The sequence below is a fragment of the Brassica napus genome, chromosome C2 (genome assembly GCF_020379485.1).
Source record: "Brassica napus cultivar Da-Ae chromosome C2, Da-Ae, whole genome shotgun sequence".
Lineage (NCBI taxonomy): Eukaryota > Viridiplantae > Streptophyta > Magnoliopsida > Brassicales > Brassicaceae > Brassica > Brassica napus.
In genome coordinates this window covers 29,182,120-29,199,139 of record NC_063445.1, presented here as the reverse complement: position 1 = coordinate 29,199,139, position 17,020 = coordinate 29,182,120, and the positions used below count along the sequence as shown (strand labels likewise).

The 17,020-nt window shown below is 37.8% G+C and overlaps 2 protein-coding genes across 27 annotated transcripts; both read left to right on the top strand.

The window, feature by feature from the left end:
* Nucleotides 1-1,646: 1,646 nt before the first annotated feature.
* On the top strand, nucleotides 1,647-7,700 carry LOC106430688 (DExH-box ATP-dependent RNA helicase DExH12). 26 transcript variants are annotated; one of them, XM_022706325.2, is made up of 10 exons: nucleotides 1,658-4,864; nucleotides 5,067-5,125; nucleotides 5,256-5,368; nucleotides 5,814-5,889; nucleotides 5,983-6,056; nucleotides 6,188-6,230; nucleotides 6,292-6,376; nucleotides 6,611-6,642; nucleotides 6,727-7,169; nucleotides 7,257-7,700. In XM_022706325.2, the coding sequence occupies exon 1, from the start codon at nucleotides 1,970-1,972 to the stop codon at nucleotides 4,763-4,765; it is 2,796 nt and encodes a 931-aa protein (XP_022562046.2). In that variant the 5' UTR covers nucleotides 1,658-1,969; the 3' UTR covers nucleotides 4,766-4,864; nucleotides 5,067-5,125; nucleotides 5,256-5,368; nucleotides 5,814-5,889; nucleotides 5,983-6,056; nucleotides 6,188-6,230; nucleotides 6,292-6,376; nucleotides 6,611-6,642; nucleotides 6,727-7,169; nucleotides 7,257-7,700. The 26 variants fall into 26 exon arrangements, with proteins under 26 accessions (XP_022562054.2, XP_022562046.2, XP_048603403.1 ...); XM_048747446.1 differs by lacking the exon at nucleotides 6,188-6,230 and having other exon boundaries at nucleotides 5,983-6,135; nucleotides 6,727-6,759; nucleotides 6,913-7,169; XM_048747445.1 differs by having other exon boundaries at nucleotides 5,983-6,230; nucleotides 6,727-6,759; nucleotides 6,913-7,169.
* On the top strand, nucleotides 5,250-7,463 carry LOC106430659 (succinate-semialdehyde dehydrogenase, mitochondrial). The gene is made up of 10 exons (XM_013871436.1): nucleotides 5,250-5,368; nucleotides 5,698-5,753; nucleotides 5,814-5,889; nucleotides 6,188-6,210; nucleotides 6,292-6,376; nucleotides 6,463-6,577; nucleotides 6,727-6,759; nucleotides 6,913-6,977; nucleotides 7,084-7,169; nucleotides 7,441-7,463. The coding sequence occupies exons 1-10, from the start codon at nucleotides 5,250-5,252 to the stop codon at nucleotides 7,461-7,463; spliced, it is 681 nt and encodes a 226-aa protein (XP_013726890.1).
* Nucleotides 7,701-17,020: the final 9,320 nt, after the last annotated feature.

The window sequence follows — 17,020 nt, the reverse complement described above, 5'->3', positions numbered from 1 at the left end:
GGATAAATCCGTTCTACCTGATATCCTGATTTGACTGTATATTTTCTGTTCTTTGTGAAGTGCCATCCATCTCTATCTATTCTCTAAGTCCTGCTCAGTGGTATGCTTTCTATAAGTGTCGCATCCATTGGATCCACCAAAGTCCGAATTACCCGTGAATTCCAAGTGTGTGAGGTAGAGTCTATGAGAGACTCCACTTTAAGGTCCGGATATAAATTGTGTTGATTTTTATTTGCTGGTCTCGGGCGAGTGGTTGGGAGCCATGGGTCATTCCATACTATTATTTACGAAGTGATTTAGCTTATTTGTCATGGTTTCCATGATTTTAGGTAATTTTGCTTATTTGTCAGGTTTTAATTAGGTTTAAGTTGAGTCATTAATTTATTAATAGTTTTTAGTTGAGTCCATAATTTATTAATTTAAATACTACAACTATAAAATATGTAATTAGATATATAATTATTTTGATTTTGTTTATTTGTCATGTTTTCCATGATTTTAGTCAATTTTGTTTATTTGTCATGTTTTTATTAGGTTTTAGCTTAGTCATTGATTTATTAATAATTTTCAGCTGAATCAGTAATTTATTAATTAAAAAATATTCGTAATGAATTTTATATATAATTAAAAACGAATTTTGATTTAATAATATTTAAATCTGTATGCTATATTAAAATTCTTATTTTCTTATTTGTCATATTTTATTAGGTTTTAAACTTTTATATAGGTCATTGATTTATTATTAGTTTTAACAAAACCCGTAATGAATTTTATCTATAATAAAACACAAATTTTATTTTAATAATATTAAATTTATATGTTATATTTAATAATTAATTATAAACTAATATAATAAAATTATGAAAATATATTTAAAAATTAAGAGAATTCTTATATATATTGTGTTGCTATCTGAAAACAATATTTTTTATTATAAAGTTACAAAGTTAAGATATAAAACAATTTATAATTAAATATTAGTCAAACAAAAATATTTATATAAAGATATTTTCTAAACTATTTCTAATATATGAGTGTTTTAAAAATTTTAACACTATCATAAGTACATAGTTTGATGAACTTTTTTTGATATATATAAATAATTTGATGTTTGATTTAACTATTTAAAATCATAAATAATAACTTAACTTGTGACTGAGTTCAAAACAAATTTTCTTGCTTTTACTTTAAACCAATTTAAGTTTAATCCGTGAAACACTATAGCTTCAATTGGTGACCACTGAAAGAATGAAAAAAATAAAAAATAAAAAATAAAATTTCATTTGAGAAAATAAAAAAATAAAAAAAAATGAATTTTTATTCAATTTGTTCCTTATCAAAATTGCATAGAAAAATTGTTTCTTATAAATTCGTTCCTCCATGGGAAAATTAGAAGAAAAATGTGGGATTTATCTTTCAATAATTTGACTAAAATTTCAACATAGATATAAATTTTGAGGAACAAAGAATTTAGCATAATTTTTTTTCACCATGTTCACCGATTAGAGTTATAATTAATATAGATGGTTGACAAACAAAAAGACATATCCACCGAAGATTATTCTAATAAAATAAAAATTTCACTGCCTATGAATTTAGTTTAAAATTGGGATTTTGGAAAAATGGAAACTAATATTAAAAAGTTGTTTTTTGGCAAAATACTAGAAGAAAAAGGAAGAAAAAAAAAAAGAAGGAAAACTGCAATCTGATTCGCACTATATAAACAAACAAACAAACAAACTCTAAGCTTAAGGTCTCTCGAAACAAACATATATCGATCATAAGGAGGTAGAGGACGCTGAGAACGGAGAATTCTAAATCGTAGCTCGTCACCGTAAGCTTACTTCTCCCTGCTTTTCGCGGCGGTTATTAGGGTTTAAACTCGTTGGCGTTTTGAAAGTTCTTCGATTAGATCAGATTTGTGGTTAACATTGTTTACTGTTTGATTTTGAATCCTTGGGTTTTGGTGATGGCGAACTTGGGAGGGAAGATTGATCCTAAGTCCTATGGAGATAGAATTGCTAAGGGAAGGCCTCTGGAGCGTGATGATACAGTTTCTGATCGGCAGAGCAAGAGGCATTGTATTAGAGATGATGATGTGGTTTATCAGCCGAAGACTAAGGAGACAAGGGATGCTTATGAGGCTATGCTTGGCCTTATTCAGCAGCATCTGGGTGGGTTGACTTTGAATATTGTTAGTGGTGCCGCAGATGAGATCTTGGCTCTTCTCAATAACGATGCAGTCAATAACCCTGAAAAGAAGTTGGAGATTCAGAAGCTTCTGAAACCTATACCTGAGGAGATGAATCAGGTTTTTGATCAGCTTGTTTCCTTTGGGAAATTGATCACCGACTTTGGTGTGGCTGTTGAGTTTGAGGAGGACGAAGAAGATAGTGATTCTGATATAGCCCATGATGAAGAACTTCAGGAAACTGGAGATATGCAGGTGGTTGCAGGGGAGGGCACGAGTCTGAACGTTCAGGATATTGATACATACTGGCTCCACAGAGAAACATCGATAGAGAGGGAGGAGAACCTGCTGAAAAGTCTTTATGAAGCAGCCCGGCGTTTGAAGGACAGAACTGTTGCTGATGGAGATTTAGAAAGTGGTTGGTTCAAGGGTCAGCGTCAGATGCTGGACCTGGAGAGCTTGGCTTTTGTCCAAGGTGGTCTCCTGATGGCGAATACGACGTGTGTCCTTCCACCTGGCTTCTACAGAAGTCGTGGCGAGGGATATGATGAACTTAACGTCCCATGGGTTTCTAAAAAGGTGGATATCAATGAGAAGCTTGTGAAGATCACGGAGATGCCAGCTTGGGCTCAACCGGCTTTTAAGGGAATGCAACAGTTGAACAGTGTTCAGAGCAAAGTGTATGAGACCGCGCTATTTAAGGATGATAACATTCTTCTTTGTGCTCCAACCGGTGCTGGGAAAACCAATGTTGCCATGCTCACCATTCTCCAGCAAATCGGATTCAATAAGAAGGATGATGGAACATATAACCATGGAAATTACAAAATTGTCTATGTTACACCCATGAAAGCCCTTGTTACTGAGGTGGTTAGTAACCTGTCTTATCGTCTGAAGGATTATGGAGTTACTGTGAAGGAACTCAGTGGGGATCAGTCTCTTAGTGGGAAAGAAATTGAGGAGGCCCAGATAATTGTTACCACACCAGAAAAGTGGGATATCATCACCAGGAAGTCTAGTGATACCCAGCTTGTGAGACTTGTTATTATCGATGAAATCCATCTTCTTCATGATAATAGAGGGCCTGTGCTTGAAAGCATTGTCGCTAGGACTCTTAGACAGATTGAAACCACGAAGGAGAATATTCGCTTGGTGGGTTTGTCAGCTACACTGCCAAATTATGAAGATGTGGCCTTATTTTTGCGGGTTGATCTTAAGAAAGGGTTGTTTAAGTTCGACCGCAGCTACAGACCAGTGCCTCTTGGTCAGCAGTATATTGGAATCAGTGTGAAAGAACCATTGCAGAAGTTCCAGATGATGAATGATCTTTGTTATCAGAAAGTGGTTGCTGGTGCTGGAAAGCACCAGGTTCTTATTTTTGTTCATTCGAGGAATGAAACTGCAAAAACTGCAAAAGCAATATTGGAGACAGCAATGGCGAACGATACCCTCAGCAGATTCCTGAAAGAAGATAGTGCAAGTCGTGAAGTTCTTCAGAGTCAGATTGAACTTATTAAGAATGGTGATCTGAAAAAGCTTCTGCCTTACGGTTTTGCTATTCATCATGCTGGGCTAGCAAGGGGTGATCGTGAGATAGTTGAGGCGCTTTTTGGTGAAGGGCATGTGCAAGTCTTGGTTTCCACAGAAACTCTCGCATGGAGTGTGAAGTTGCATGCTCATACTGTCATAATCAAAGGAACCGAGGTCTATAATCCTGAGAAAGGGGCGTGGATGGAACTCACTCCCCTGGATGTTATGCAGATGCTTGGTCATGCTGGAAGACCTCAGTATGATCAATATGGGGAAGGTATAATTATCACTAGCTACAGCAAGGTGCAGTTTTATCTTTCTTTGATGAATGAGCAACTACCTATTGAAAGCCAGTTTATTTCAAAACTTGCTGATCAGCTTAATGCTGAAATTGCGCTTGGAACGGTTCAGAATGCTAGAGAGGCTTGCCATTGGCTTGGCTATACGTATCTATATTACCGTATGGTTCGTAATCCAACGCTTTATGGTTTAGCGCCTGATGTCCTTGCAAAAGACGTAGTGTTGGAGGGAAGAAGAGCTGACCTGATACACTCAGCTGCTACTATCTTGGACAAAAACAACTTGGTTAAGTATGACAGGAAAAGTGGATGTTTCCAAGTTACTGATCTGGGACGGATTGCTAGCTACAACTGTGTAAGTCATGGGACCATAGCAACGTACAATGAGCATTTGAAGCCAACGATGGGTGATATAGATCTTTATCATCTGCTATCACTGAGTGAGGAGTTCAAGTATGTGACTGTTGGGCCAGATGAGAAGATGGAACTGACGAAACTTTTGGATCGTGTCACGGTTCCGATCAAGGAAACTCTGGAGGAGCCCAGTGCAAAGATTAATGTTTTGTTACAGACATACATTTCACAGCTTAAGCTTGAGAGTCTTTCTTTGACATCAGACATGGTTTTTATAGGTCAGAACGCTGGACGTCTTGTACGAGCTCTCTATGAAATTGTATTGAAGCGCGGATGGGTTCAACTGTCTGAGAAAGCTCTGAAAATGGTTGGGAGGATTACTAGAAAATAAAAAAAAATTTAGGCTATTTGCTATTGACTCTAGATCAGCAGATTACCGGTACCTTGTTTCTAGTTCTGTCAACTAGCATCTCAAGCGACTTGATTTAAGGTTACTCTTCTATTTTTATGTAAATTTATTTGATTTTTTGGTCAAATTTTCCAGTTTCTTTTTGTTTTAACACACACCAATAATATTCATGGCAGTAATCTCGTGTCCATTTCTTCGCCTCATGTGGCTGACCGGCTGTATTTACAATAACGGGTGTTTAAATTACACCTGCATTGCTTGACTCTCTTGATTTGCTATGCAGCGTATTGGTGTTGTTGGCGCAATAACCTCGTGGAACTTTCCCTTAGCCATGATTACTCGGAAAGTCTTGCTTTGTTGTACCTTTTCAGTTTACCTTCTCTTTTATACAACCTGTCTAGTATACTGTATACTATCCCAGTAGATTATGTTTTTTCATTAGGTTTGATGTGGATGGTTGACGGTAATGCAGGTTGGCCCTGCTCTTGCTTCTGGATGCACAGTCGTTATTAAACCATCTCAACTTATGCCCCTAACAGCACTTGCTGCGGCTGAATTTGCACTTCAAGCTGGCGCTCCGGTAAGGTATGATTTTAGGCTTGAACCATGTATCCCACCAGGATCTCTGGTCTAATCAATTCTGATACCCTCATGTCAGGGAGATGACCTGATCATTTGTAGATTTCGAACACGTAGTCTTTCCTTTATAACATGTAATCTGGCTTTATCAACCCATCTCCAAATGCTTGTATTGTCATGAATGTCGCTACTACTAATCTGATGTATGACTATTGTGGCTGGAAGGCTAGCTTTTAACGATGTTTCTTATGTCATCAAGAACTCTCTGAGCAGACCAATTCTTTGCAGCTGTTTTGAGTTTTTTTCTATGATTCGTTTACATGTATTTTCAACAGGGAGTTTTCTAATCATCTCTGTGTACTTTCTGATATTTGTATCTTTGCCATTTGTAGTTAGTGATTCATGATAAGTAACCATATTAATTGACTGCTTTGTTTCTTGTGTGACTCAGGTGAGGAAAATAAAGTTCACAGGATAACAGCAGTTGGGAAGAAGTTGATGGCAGCTGCTGCATCTACTGCAAGAAGGTATGCCTAAGCCACAATGTCATGTTATTTGAAATTTTGAAATATATCCTCCAGATCAAATATTTGCTGGTACCTCTTTTTTCCATGGTGTAGGTTTCTCTAGAACTTGGCGGCAATCCCTCCATAATATTTGATGATGCAGACCTGGATGTTGCAGTAAAAGCAACGTTAAGTGATAGTCATGAGTGTTAGGGCATTGCTTTATCTAGAAGATGCAAAAAACGTTGATCCATGACTATAAAGATCGTCAGTACTCTAAAACTTTATAGTACTCATTTGATCTTGTGATATTTTGCAGGAATAGTGGCCAGACATGTGTTTGTGCGAACAGAGTACTTGTGGTACAGCGCACACCCCTATGGATCTTGCATCTAGTATCAATTAGTATTTTTTTTTCCACAGGTATATATGATAAATTTGCTGAGGCTTTTTCTGAAGCAGTACAAAAATTAGAAGTAGGAGATGGCTTTAAGGAGGGGACACCCAGGTATGGCCCCTTTTTGGATCTTATGCGTCTGCTTTGTGATGTTATAATCTTGATGACTGGGTGATTACAAAAATATAAAAATCTAGGCTAATTGCTATCGAATCTAGGTCAGCAGATTATTGGAACCTTGTTTCTAGTTCTGTCAACTGGCATATACCATATACCAAGCTACTTGATTTAAGGTTAATCTACTACTTTGCTGTAAATTTATTTGTCACTTCTACATTATTACAGGTCCACTTATAAACGGTGCATTAATTCAAAAGGTACATTGTTTTCATACATATCAATAATGTTTGATGGCATTATTAGTGTTAATAAGACTTACTCTTCATGCTAAATAATTGCAGGTAGAGTCATTCGTACAAGATGCTGTTTCCAACGTATGTTTTTTCTTATGCATCTTTGCAAACCTTGATTTCTAATTGAGGTGGTTCATATTTTATGTTTGTATGTCATTAAGCTAGAAACAGTTCTCGTATTATATACTAACAAGAGTAATCTCTTCTGTATTTGTTGTTTTATTCTTCTTGAAGAGAGCAAAAATCATTCTCGGCGGCAAAAGGCACAGTCTAGGGATGACTTTTTATGAGGCTCTACTGTTATCCCTGATCATGTCTATCTAAGTTCTGAAAGATTCACATAATTTCAGTGTTTTAGCTTTTTGTGTCTCTAAGCATCTAGTGTTCTTCGCATTTGTTTCTTAGGGAGGAGATTTTCGGACCAGTAGCTCCCCTTATTCGGTTCATAACCGAGAAGGAAGCTATCAGAATCGCTAATGACACTATTGCAGGTATGTCCTCTCAAGTAACCTTAGAAACCTTTTTTCTATATATCTCAAGTCTCGGGCTAACATGCTAAAGGGAATGAGTGTGTACAGGACTTGCTGCTTATATATTCACAAACAGTGTCCAATGATCGTGGCGTGTCTCTGAAGCACTTGAGTGCGGGCTTGTAGGGGTGAACGAAAGGACTCATATCAACAGAAGCAAGACCAGAAATGGAAGAATCACATTTTTTGAAAATTATAGTCATTCATTTGGTCACATCTTTTTGATGTGCAGGTGGCTCCATTGTGGGGGAGTGAAGCAGTCTGGTCTTGGAAAGGAATGATCCAAGTATGGTCTGGACGAATACCTTGAGGTTACTCAGAATACTCATCACATGAACTCGTTATGAAGTGTATCCATGAGAATATGTATTGTATGTTACAAAAAAAAGTTCTTTATAAGTACGGAGTTGTTTGTAAATTACTGTCGTTATTGACGCTTGGGTTCGCTGCAGATCAAATACAATATGAACAGACAGTGATTTGGTTTGGAAACTGCAAGTTCCTCCTCCACTTACATATCCGTCCAATAAACGCTGAGCTTTTGTGTTTTTTTTTTTGTTCTTCTTACATTGAGGTATAATAAGGATTTGGAGGTTACTTGTTAAAAAATTAAGATTTGGTCTACGACCAATGTTAAAATAGCATTGGTTTTGATCTTTGTTTTCAAGTGATTTTTTGTGTAATACTCGGACCAATTTTTCTGCTTCGTATATACTAAAAGAGAGCGGTCTTGTTCTTTGCTTACAATTATTAGAAATTCCTACGAGTCGATGTATTTTTTTTTTGTTTTTTTGTTTTTTACATCTGTATCTTATTATATAAATACTTTTACACGTCCGTCCTCCCATGCCACTGATTAGGAGAGTGAAGCATTCAGTTAATTACTGTTTTCTAAAAAGCATTGTATCACCCGGATCCGATCCAATCAAAACATAATATCCGTATTGGTCTACATACTTTAAGTTGATATGTATGAATTATCCGATCCTAAATCTTTTGACTGGCCATGCTATCAGGTTATCAAAGTTTAGAGATATTAATTAACTTAAAAATTTGGGATCAGTTATGTTTCAAATTAGCGTTGGAATAATGGTTCGATGCCAAACTTGGGATTTTATTTATTTATTTTTTTTTTTGACAACAAAACATAACAATCTTGGGAATTTATTTTATTGGGGAAAAAGATAAGGGTGGAAGGAATATATTCATTTCGAAGAAGAAATTCCAAAGCACCATAAAAAGATGCTTGAAGTTCAAGCAACCATGGACTCTATTATTATAAACCAACTTACTTTATTGCCATTAATTTATTTATTCTTCAGTCGACTAGTTAAATTATTTCTTCTTTAAGTTCTTTGTTTCCTTCAGCAACAATTAGCTAAAAGTTAAACATTAGCTTTACTTGGTTTAAAACTTTGCAGGCAAAATAAAATTTCGCTTAAATTCATTATCAAAAGTATTAATAATTAAGAAAATTAAGACCTTAAATGACCTTAAGGCCGTCTAATTTGCTAAGCTAATGCTATAATATTTTTTTTTTTGTAACTGAAAGTTTCAACTAATGCTATAATATACCTCATATGTATATCACTACACTACAAACAAGCTTTGTAAGAAACGTTATAATGATTGCCAAACAAAATAAAACACGATCATTATTGCATGAAAAGATTATGAAAATCTGTTAAACATAAAACACATTTGCGTAACCATGTAAAAACGTGTCTGGCCAAGTTTATACGGTTGGCATCTATCGCGGGAGTTCTATTTTCGTTTTTTAATATTGTTGGCGCAATACGAATCTATCTTTATTCATCAAAGAGGCGAAGAATTGATTCCAATTCTCTTGCAATTTGAACTTTGATTTATTATTTAATTGTAAAAGTAAATAGCATTTTCCTATTTTATATTCTACCTTGAATTGTGTACGACGATTAACTCATTACAAACAATTCGTTTAATAGCAAATATTTAAATTTTCTGGCGAAGAAAGACACTGCTTCTTTGACGTAAAAACATTGTTTCTAATTAAATTCAAGTAATTTATATATGGAAAATGTATTACCATGTATAGTTTCACAATCGTCATTCCTACAAAAGCCAAAAAAGGTTATAGCCCCAGCAAGCTTTAACCCCCAAAAATAAAAATGGAGAAAATAAGATAAAATATATGGTAAAAATAAAATAAAGAATAAAAGAGCTTTAATAAGTAGAAGAATAGGTCCCCAACAGTAACACTATCTTTACACATTGATGTATAATTCTCCACATATCACTAAACCATGTATATGCACAACTTAAAGTTTTGGTTCCATATTCTTATGTTGTTTTTTAACTCCATATTCCTTCACTAAATATTGGCTACATTGAACATTTCCATGCTTTCCCTTCATATTTAAAACAAAACCTATACTATACTCTTTTTTTTTTTGGCATCCACTTATACTATATTTAAATTTCTGATTTAGTGTGTTGTGACGGATGTGAGAAGATAGAGATTAACAGATGGATAAACAATAAAGAAAGACACAGAGATTTAACGTGGTTCACCCCTAACGGCTACGTCCACGGGCAAAGAGAGATTTTATTGATGGAGGAATTACAGAGATCTGTCTACAAGAAGATCAGATCTAGTTTCTCTATGGCTGCTAACTAGGTTTAGATGAGGCACAAAATATATATAGTTGTGTCCCGGAAAACCCTAGCACTAGTGGGCCTCAAAAGACTAAGGCCCAATAGATTCAAGGCATTATTCAACAAATCTCCACCTTGACTTGAATCCTGCATAATCAGATGTACCAGAATGCACTTCTTCGTGCTCAGAATACAGATGTACCAGACTCTCTCTTTGCTCAGATGTTCCGTCGAACTCAGATGTCAGATGTCCCGTCGGACCAGATGCTCATCAGAGCCAGATGCCCTCACTTGGGCCAGATGCTCTCTTCGAGCCAGATGCCCCTCAGGGCCAAACGCCCATTAGGGCCAGATTTAACAGCTTGAGATGTTTAGCAAATCAAGACAATGCTTGAACTTGCTATGAGGAACCGGCTTAGTGAACATATCCGCAGGATTATCAGCTGTTCCTACCTTCTTCATTTCAATCCTCTTCTCATCTCTCAGAAAATGGTATCTTCCATCGATATGCTTGGTTCTCTCATGATGAACCTGATCCTTGGCTAAGCAGATAGCACTTAAGCTATCACAAAACACAGTAGCCTGATCATGATGAAGACCAAGATCACTGACCAATCCTCTCAACCATATTGCCTCCTTAGCAGCTTCTGTCAATGCCATATACTCTGCCACAGTTGTAGACAAAGTCACTATCGCCTTCCAGCTCACAACAGAACCACCCAAAGTAAATACGTAACCAATCATAGATCTCCTGCTGTCCACATATCCTGCATAATCCAAATCAGAATACCCAGTAACCAGTCTCGGATCCTTGTCTTCATAGACAAGACCAATATCAGATGTACCCTTAAGGTACCGGAAAATCCTCTTCACAGCGATCCAGTGCTCCTTTCGTGGCTCAACCATGAACCTACTCACAACACTGACTGCGTGTGCAAGATCTGGTCTTGTACAAACCATAGCATACATCAAACTTCCTACAACACTAGCATAAGGAACACGTGACATATAATCGATTTCCCCTTCAGACATTTCATCACTCATGGTAGGATGAAAATTTGCAGCACATGGAGTACCGATAGGCTTAACATTAAGCATCCTGAATCTTGTCAAGACCTTTTCAATGTAGGCCTTTTGTGACAAGAACAACTTCTTCTTCGTCCTATCCCTGAAGATCTCTATTCCTAGAATCTTCCTCGCAGCACCCAAATCTTTCATCTCAAACTCAGAACTCAGTAGTTCTTTCAGCTTCTGAACATAACACTTCTTCTTGGCAGCTATCAGCATGTCGTCTACATACAGCACCAGGTAGATATATGACTCATCCTCCACCTTGCTCATGTAGACACAACAGTCATAAGGACTCCTGTCGTAGCCCAACTTGACCATATAGCTGTCAAACCTCTTGTACCACTATCTAGGAGACTGCTTAAGTCCATACATCGACTTTCTCAACTTGCACACATGATCTTCTTTACCAGGAAATAGAAAACCCTCAGGCTGAGTCATATAGATCTCCTCCTCAAGCTCTCCATGAAGAAAGCAGTCTTCACATCAAGTTGCTCCAACTCCAGATCCTGACGTGCTACTATCGCCAATAGCACTCTGATAGAGGTGTGTCTGACCACGAGGGAGAATATCTCATTGTAGTCCACACCTTCTCTTTGACTGAAACCTCTAGCAACAACTCGAGATTTATACTTGACTCCCTCTTCTGGTGACTGACCTTCTTTTAGCTTATAAATCCACTTGCAAGTCACAACTTTTCTCCCAGGTGGTAGTGTGACCAGATCCCATCTGTGATTCTTTTCATGAGATTCCATCTCATCTCCTATTGAAGCAAACCATTTCTCAGATGCATAACTTGAAATGACTTCTCTGTAAGTAGACGGCTCGTAAGTGTCCACTTCCTTTACAACCTGTAGTGCATAACCCACCATATCTTCAAACCGATATCTCTCTGGTGGCCTAACATCAACTCTCCTTGGTCTGTCTTTAGCAATACTGCGTTTTTCAGACCCAATACGTTGATTTCCAGAATTGGAAGATTGAGGCTGCTCATCAGACATCGATTGCTTGCTCTCTTCCTGAGGATCGATCGATCTCGTGTTGTCGGACATCGATCGGAGATCTCTGCCATCGCCCAATCCTGTGTCTGGCGTAGATCGATCGCTCCTTGACACTGGATCGGTTGATCCTGGGTAGTCTGACTGCACTTCCTGCAGCTCCACCTGCTTGTCAACATCCTCCTGCTCTGCTTCTGAAATGGACTCAGCTGAAACTTTGAACATAGAACTCTCATCAAACACAACGTTCCTGCTCATAACAACCCGTTTCTCAGATGGAGACCAAACTCTGTATCCCTTTACACCATCTACATAGCCCATAAACACTCCCTTCTTCGCTCTTGGTTCCAACTTTCCTTCATTAACATGATAGTAAACCGTGCAACCAAAGACTCTCAGAATAGAATAATCAGCAGATCTGCCTGACCAGACCTCATTAGGTATTCGACACTCGATCCCTGTATGCGGTCCAAGATTGATCAAATAACAAGCCGTGTTCACTGCTTCAGCCTAAAACCTCTTATTTAAACCAGCATTAGAAAGCATGCACCTTGCTCTCTCCAGCAATGTATGGTTCATTCTCTCTGCTACAGCATTCTGCTGTGGTGTATACCTGATTGTATGATGCCTAGCAATCCATGCATCCTTACAACACTGATTGAACTCTGTTTAACAGAATTCCAGACCATTATCAATACGAAGCTTCTTAATCTTCTTCTCAGTTTGATTCTCCACCAGTATCTTCCACTCCTTAAAGCTGTTGAAAGCTTCACTTTTGTGCTTCATGAATGTTATCCAAGTCTTCCTCGAATAGTCATCAATCATGGACACAAAATACTTGTGACCCTTCAGCGACTCTACCTTGGAGGGACCCCAACAGTCTGAATGGATGTAATCCAGCGTGCCTTTTTGTTTTATGAATAACCTTAGGAAACTTCTTTCTGTGCAGCTTCCCAAACACACAGTGCTCACAGAACTCAAGGCTCTTGGTCTTATGACCACAAAGAAGATCCTGCTTCGATAGAATCTGCATCCCACGCTCGCCCATATGTCCAAGCCTCATATGCCACAACTTGTCCATATCTTCCTAGCTGAACTTGAAACCGTAGAACCTTCCAGAAAATACGAAGTACCATGAATGAAACCTATGAGAATCACATCTGAACCTCTGTAGACACTCAGAACTCCATCTCTACCTGGATACTTGAAACCTGTGCTATCCAAAAGATAAACTGAGATCAAGTTCTTGGACATAAATGGAACATGTCTAACTCCAGTCAACGTGCAGACTCTATCATCATGTGTCCTCAGCTTAATAGAACTGATTCCTGTAATATCACAAGCAAAGTCATTCGCCATCTTGATCTTGCCATCAGTCACTGCCTCATTCTCTGAGAACCATTCTCTCCTTGAATACATATGATAAGATGCGCATGTGTCCAGGACCCACACATCTCTACGATGTGTTTTTCCATGAGCAACCAGCACAATATCTTCATCTGCTTCTTCTTCTTAGGACAATCAGATTTCCAATGTCCTTTCTCTTTGCAGTAATTGCAAATATCAGTTGGTTTAGGATCCTTTGAAAACGACCTTTTGTCTTTCGACTTCTTGCCTTTTCCAGAGTTCTTTCCACCACCTACAAACAACCCAAAAGCTTGGTCGTCTGTATCAGAACCAGATGCATTGTGTCGCAACTCCCTGCTATGAAGTGCTGACCTGACTTCCTCCAAACTCACTATATCCTTACTCCCTATGAATGACTGAACAAAGTCTCATAGGAGTTTGGTAGTGATACCAACAAAATCAGTGCCGCATCCTCATCTTCCACCTTAACATCAATATTCCTCAGATCCAACAAGATGGAATTTAGACTGTCAAGATGATCTTGGAGTTGTGTACCTTCTTGCATCCTCAGAGTGAAAAGATGTTGTTTAAGAAGTAGCTTCTTAGTTAGAGACTTCATCATGTATAGACTCTCTAACTTCGACCACAAATCAGCTGCAGCATCAACACCGGAAACTTCGATGATGATCTCATCTGCCAGACACAACAAAATTGTTGAATACGCCTTCTCTTCAGTAACCTCCATCTCAGTAGTAACAGGTTCAACTTCAACCTTCTTCCCTTACAACGGTGCCCAAAGACCTTGTTGCTTCAGCAACGCCTTCATCTTGATTTGCCAGAGACTGAAACTGTTCCTTCCAGTAAACTTGTCGATCTTCATATTCATTCCAGACATCTTCTCACCAGATTCAACCCGAAGCTCTGATACCAGTTTGTTGTGACGGATGTGAGAAGATAGAGATTAACATATGGATAAACAATAAAGAAAGACACCGAGATTTAACGTGGTTCACCCCTAACGGCTACGTCCACGGGCAAAGAGAGATTTTATTGATGGAGGAATTACAGAGATCTGTCTACAAGAAGATCATATCTAGTTTCTCTACGGCTGCTAACTAGGTTTAGAGGAGGCACAAAATATATATAGTTGTGTCCTGGAAAACCCTAGCACTAGTGGGCCTCAAAAGACTAAGGCCCAACAGATTCAAGGCATTATTCAACAGACAACACGAGATCGATCGATCCTCAGGAAGAGAGCGAGCGATCGAGATTTAACATGGTTCACCCCTAACGGCTACGTCTACGGACAAAGAGAGATTTTATTGATGGAGGAATTACAGAGATCTGTCTACAAGAAGATCAGATATAGTTTTTCTACGGCTGCTAACTAGGTTTAGAGGAGACACAATATATATATTGTTATGTCCCGGAAAACCCTAGCACTAGTGGACCTCAAAAGACTAATGCCAACAGATTCAAGGCATTATTCAACATAGTGCAAATTTTATATTCTTATATCATATGCTCTCTTTTGTGTGCATATTAGTCTCAACCATATTCATTGACTTATTCTTGTTCTATATAAACATGCCTTGGGACCTCCCACTCATATATACATGATAGAAAATTTGCTATATATTAGGTTGATCAATTAACACACATGTGTTTAAAATGACCATTCATTAAAAAAAAAAAATATATAAATTATATGAATAAAGGGCTGATTATGTGAGTTATGATTAATGCAATTGAACTTTATCTAAAGAGATGCGCATATATATATATATATGTATATGTATCTATGTTTATACGTATATACATTAGTATTGTATGTAGAAACAATTCATCATCATTTTGTAAACAAGGTAGTTTTGTAGATTCTAAATGGAATCAATAATAACAAGGCTGATTTCCACGCTGTAGCGTCCGTGGTAGAAGTTCAATATTCTACGTTTGTAAACATGTATGTGTCGTCGACAAAAAACACATACACTACAAGAAAACAGGGGGATTCTGATGGCCGAAATCGTCGGAAATTCGTCGGAATCGGTCTATTCCGACGAATTTCCGACGATATTACGATGCGGCTACACGAGACCAGAGTTCATCGGAAAATTACAATTCCGACGAACGTGGTTCGTCGGAATATACCGACGAACCACGTTCGTCGGTATGTTCCGACGGACATGAGTTTGTCGGTAAATTCCGACGGATATATGTCCGTCGGTATATTCCGACGACCGTTGTCCGTCGGTATATACCCTTTTTTTTTTACAAATTAATTTTGCATTTTTATATATTTTTTTATATTAATAAATTTAAAAAATTGGAAATTTAAAACTAATAATATTATAAAATTTAAATTCATAAAAACCGAAATAGGAAAAAAACATTCATAAAGTTTAAAATTCATACAAACCGAAATAGAAAAAAAAAACATTCCGAAAGTTTTATAAAGCCGAAATAAACTAAGATGAACTCGAAGACATCAAACGATCTAGCTTCTGCATAATCTCGGTGTTGAACTTCTTCTGGGATGCCAACTCAGCAAGGATAGTGGCATTCTCCGAACGGATAGTGGCATTCTCCGAAAGGATAGTGGTGTTCTGCTCCTCCAATGCCCCAATCCGTTCATCTTTGTCATGTAGCTCCTCGAGAATCATGGGATCGGCATACGGAGCTTGCGAAGAAGATGCCGGATACGAAGAAGCACGACGGGCCAACCCAACTAAACGGCCTCCTTTCCTTTTAGGAACCGCCTACAAAAATATTTAAAGTAAGTAAATATGGACAAGTAAGTAATCGACATTAGTAAAAAAATATATTAATAAAAAAAATTACCTTTTCAACCATCTCATTTATTTGAAATAGAGACAGGTTGGTTGAAGCTCCCGTGGAGTCGCCGTCATCAGAGAGAGGCTGAGATTGAGAAACTATCTCAGCTTCCACCAAATCAACTACACCTCTGATCACGGGGTCCTGAATTTGACCCGTCGTCTTGTTAGTGTGAGCCACCTTAATGAGTTGGAGACGATCAACGGGATTACCGTCATTTGCTTCGATCTAAAAAAACCGCCATTATTAGCCAAAAAATATATAAAATATATATTTAAAAAATATAAAGATAAATAATAATAAAAAACTTACAAGTTCATCCTCCTTAGTAGACATGGAGCAAGCGCCGAGGTTGTGCACATACATACCTTTCCCGCCACGATCGCTCTTCCGGTTCCTGGAGTTCCTAGAAGACGTCTCTGCAGTGTCTTCCCTCTCCCAATGAGCTATCAACTGCTCCCACACCCCCCCCGTTGATGAACCGTGGCTTCTTGTTCTTCTGCCAAACTGTCTTCCACGCGTTTATCTGCTTTGTGTAAGAGTCCATGGCCTTTTCGTTGAATTTCTTACGGACTGTTTCCGTAAGATCGGAGTGCCAGTTGAACTCTTGCTACAAAACAAACACAATTTAATAAGTAAATATATGTAAAAAAATGTAAAAACTTAAAAAAAATGAAGGGTTACTATACCGCAAACTGACGAAACCACAACTCTCGTTCGTCGGAAGGGATCACACTCCACTTTGGATATCCAAAACGGAGCATGGAGTACATCATCTGGTTGATGCTCCGGCTAATGCCATTTTTCGACTTGGTGAACCTTTAAAAAAAATACAAGTTAGCAAGTTAATTAAAGCAAAAAATATAACGGTACAAATAAAAAAAAATACTAACCAAGTGCTATGGCCTCGTCGTGGGTTGAGTTGGAGAA

Coding starts and splice junctions, on each gene's coding strand:
- LOC106430688 (XM_048747443.1), top strand. CDS start 1,970: ATGGCGAACTTGGGAGGGAAGATTGATCCTAAGTCCTATGGAGATAGA.
- LOC106430659 (XM_013871436.1), top strand. CDS start 5,250: ATGCAGGTTGGCCCTGCTCTTGCTTCTGGATGCACAGTCGTTATTAAA. Junction 6,211..6,291: donor TAGTGGCCAGACATGTGTTT/GTGCGAACAGAG, acceptor TTTTTTCCACAG/GTATATATGATAAATTTGCT. Junction 6,578..6,726: donor GGTTAATCTACTACTTTGCT/GTAAATTTATTT, acceptor AAATAATTGCAG/GTAGAGTCATTCGTACAAGA.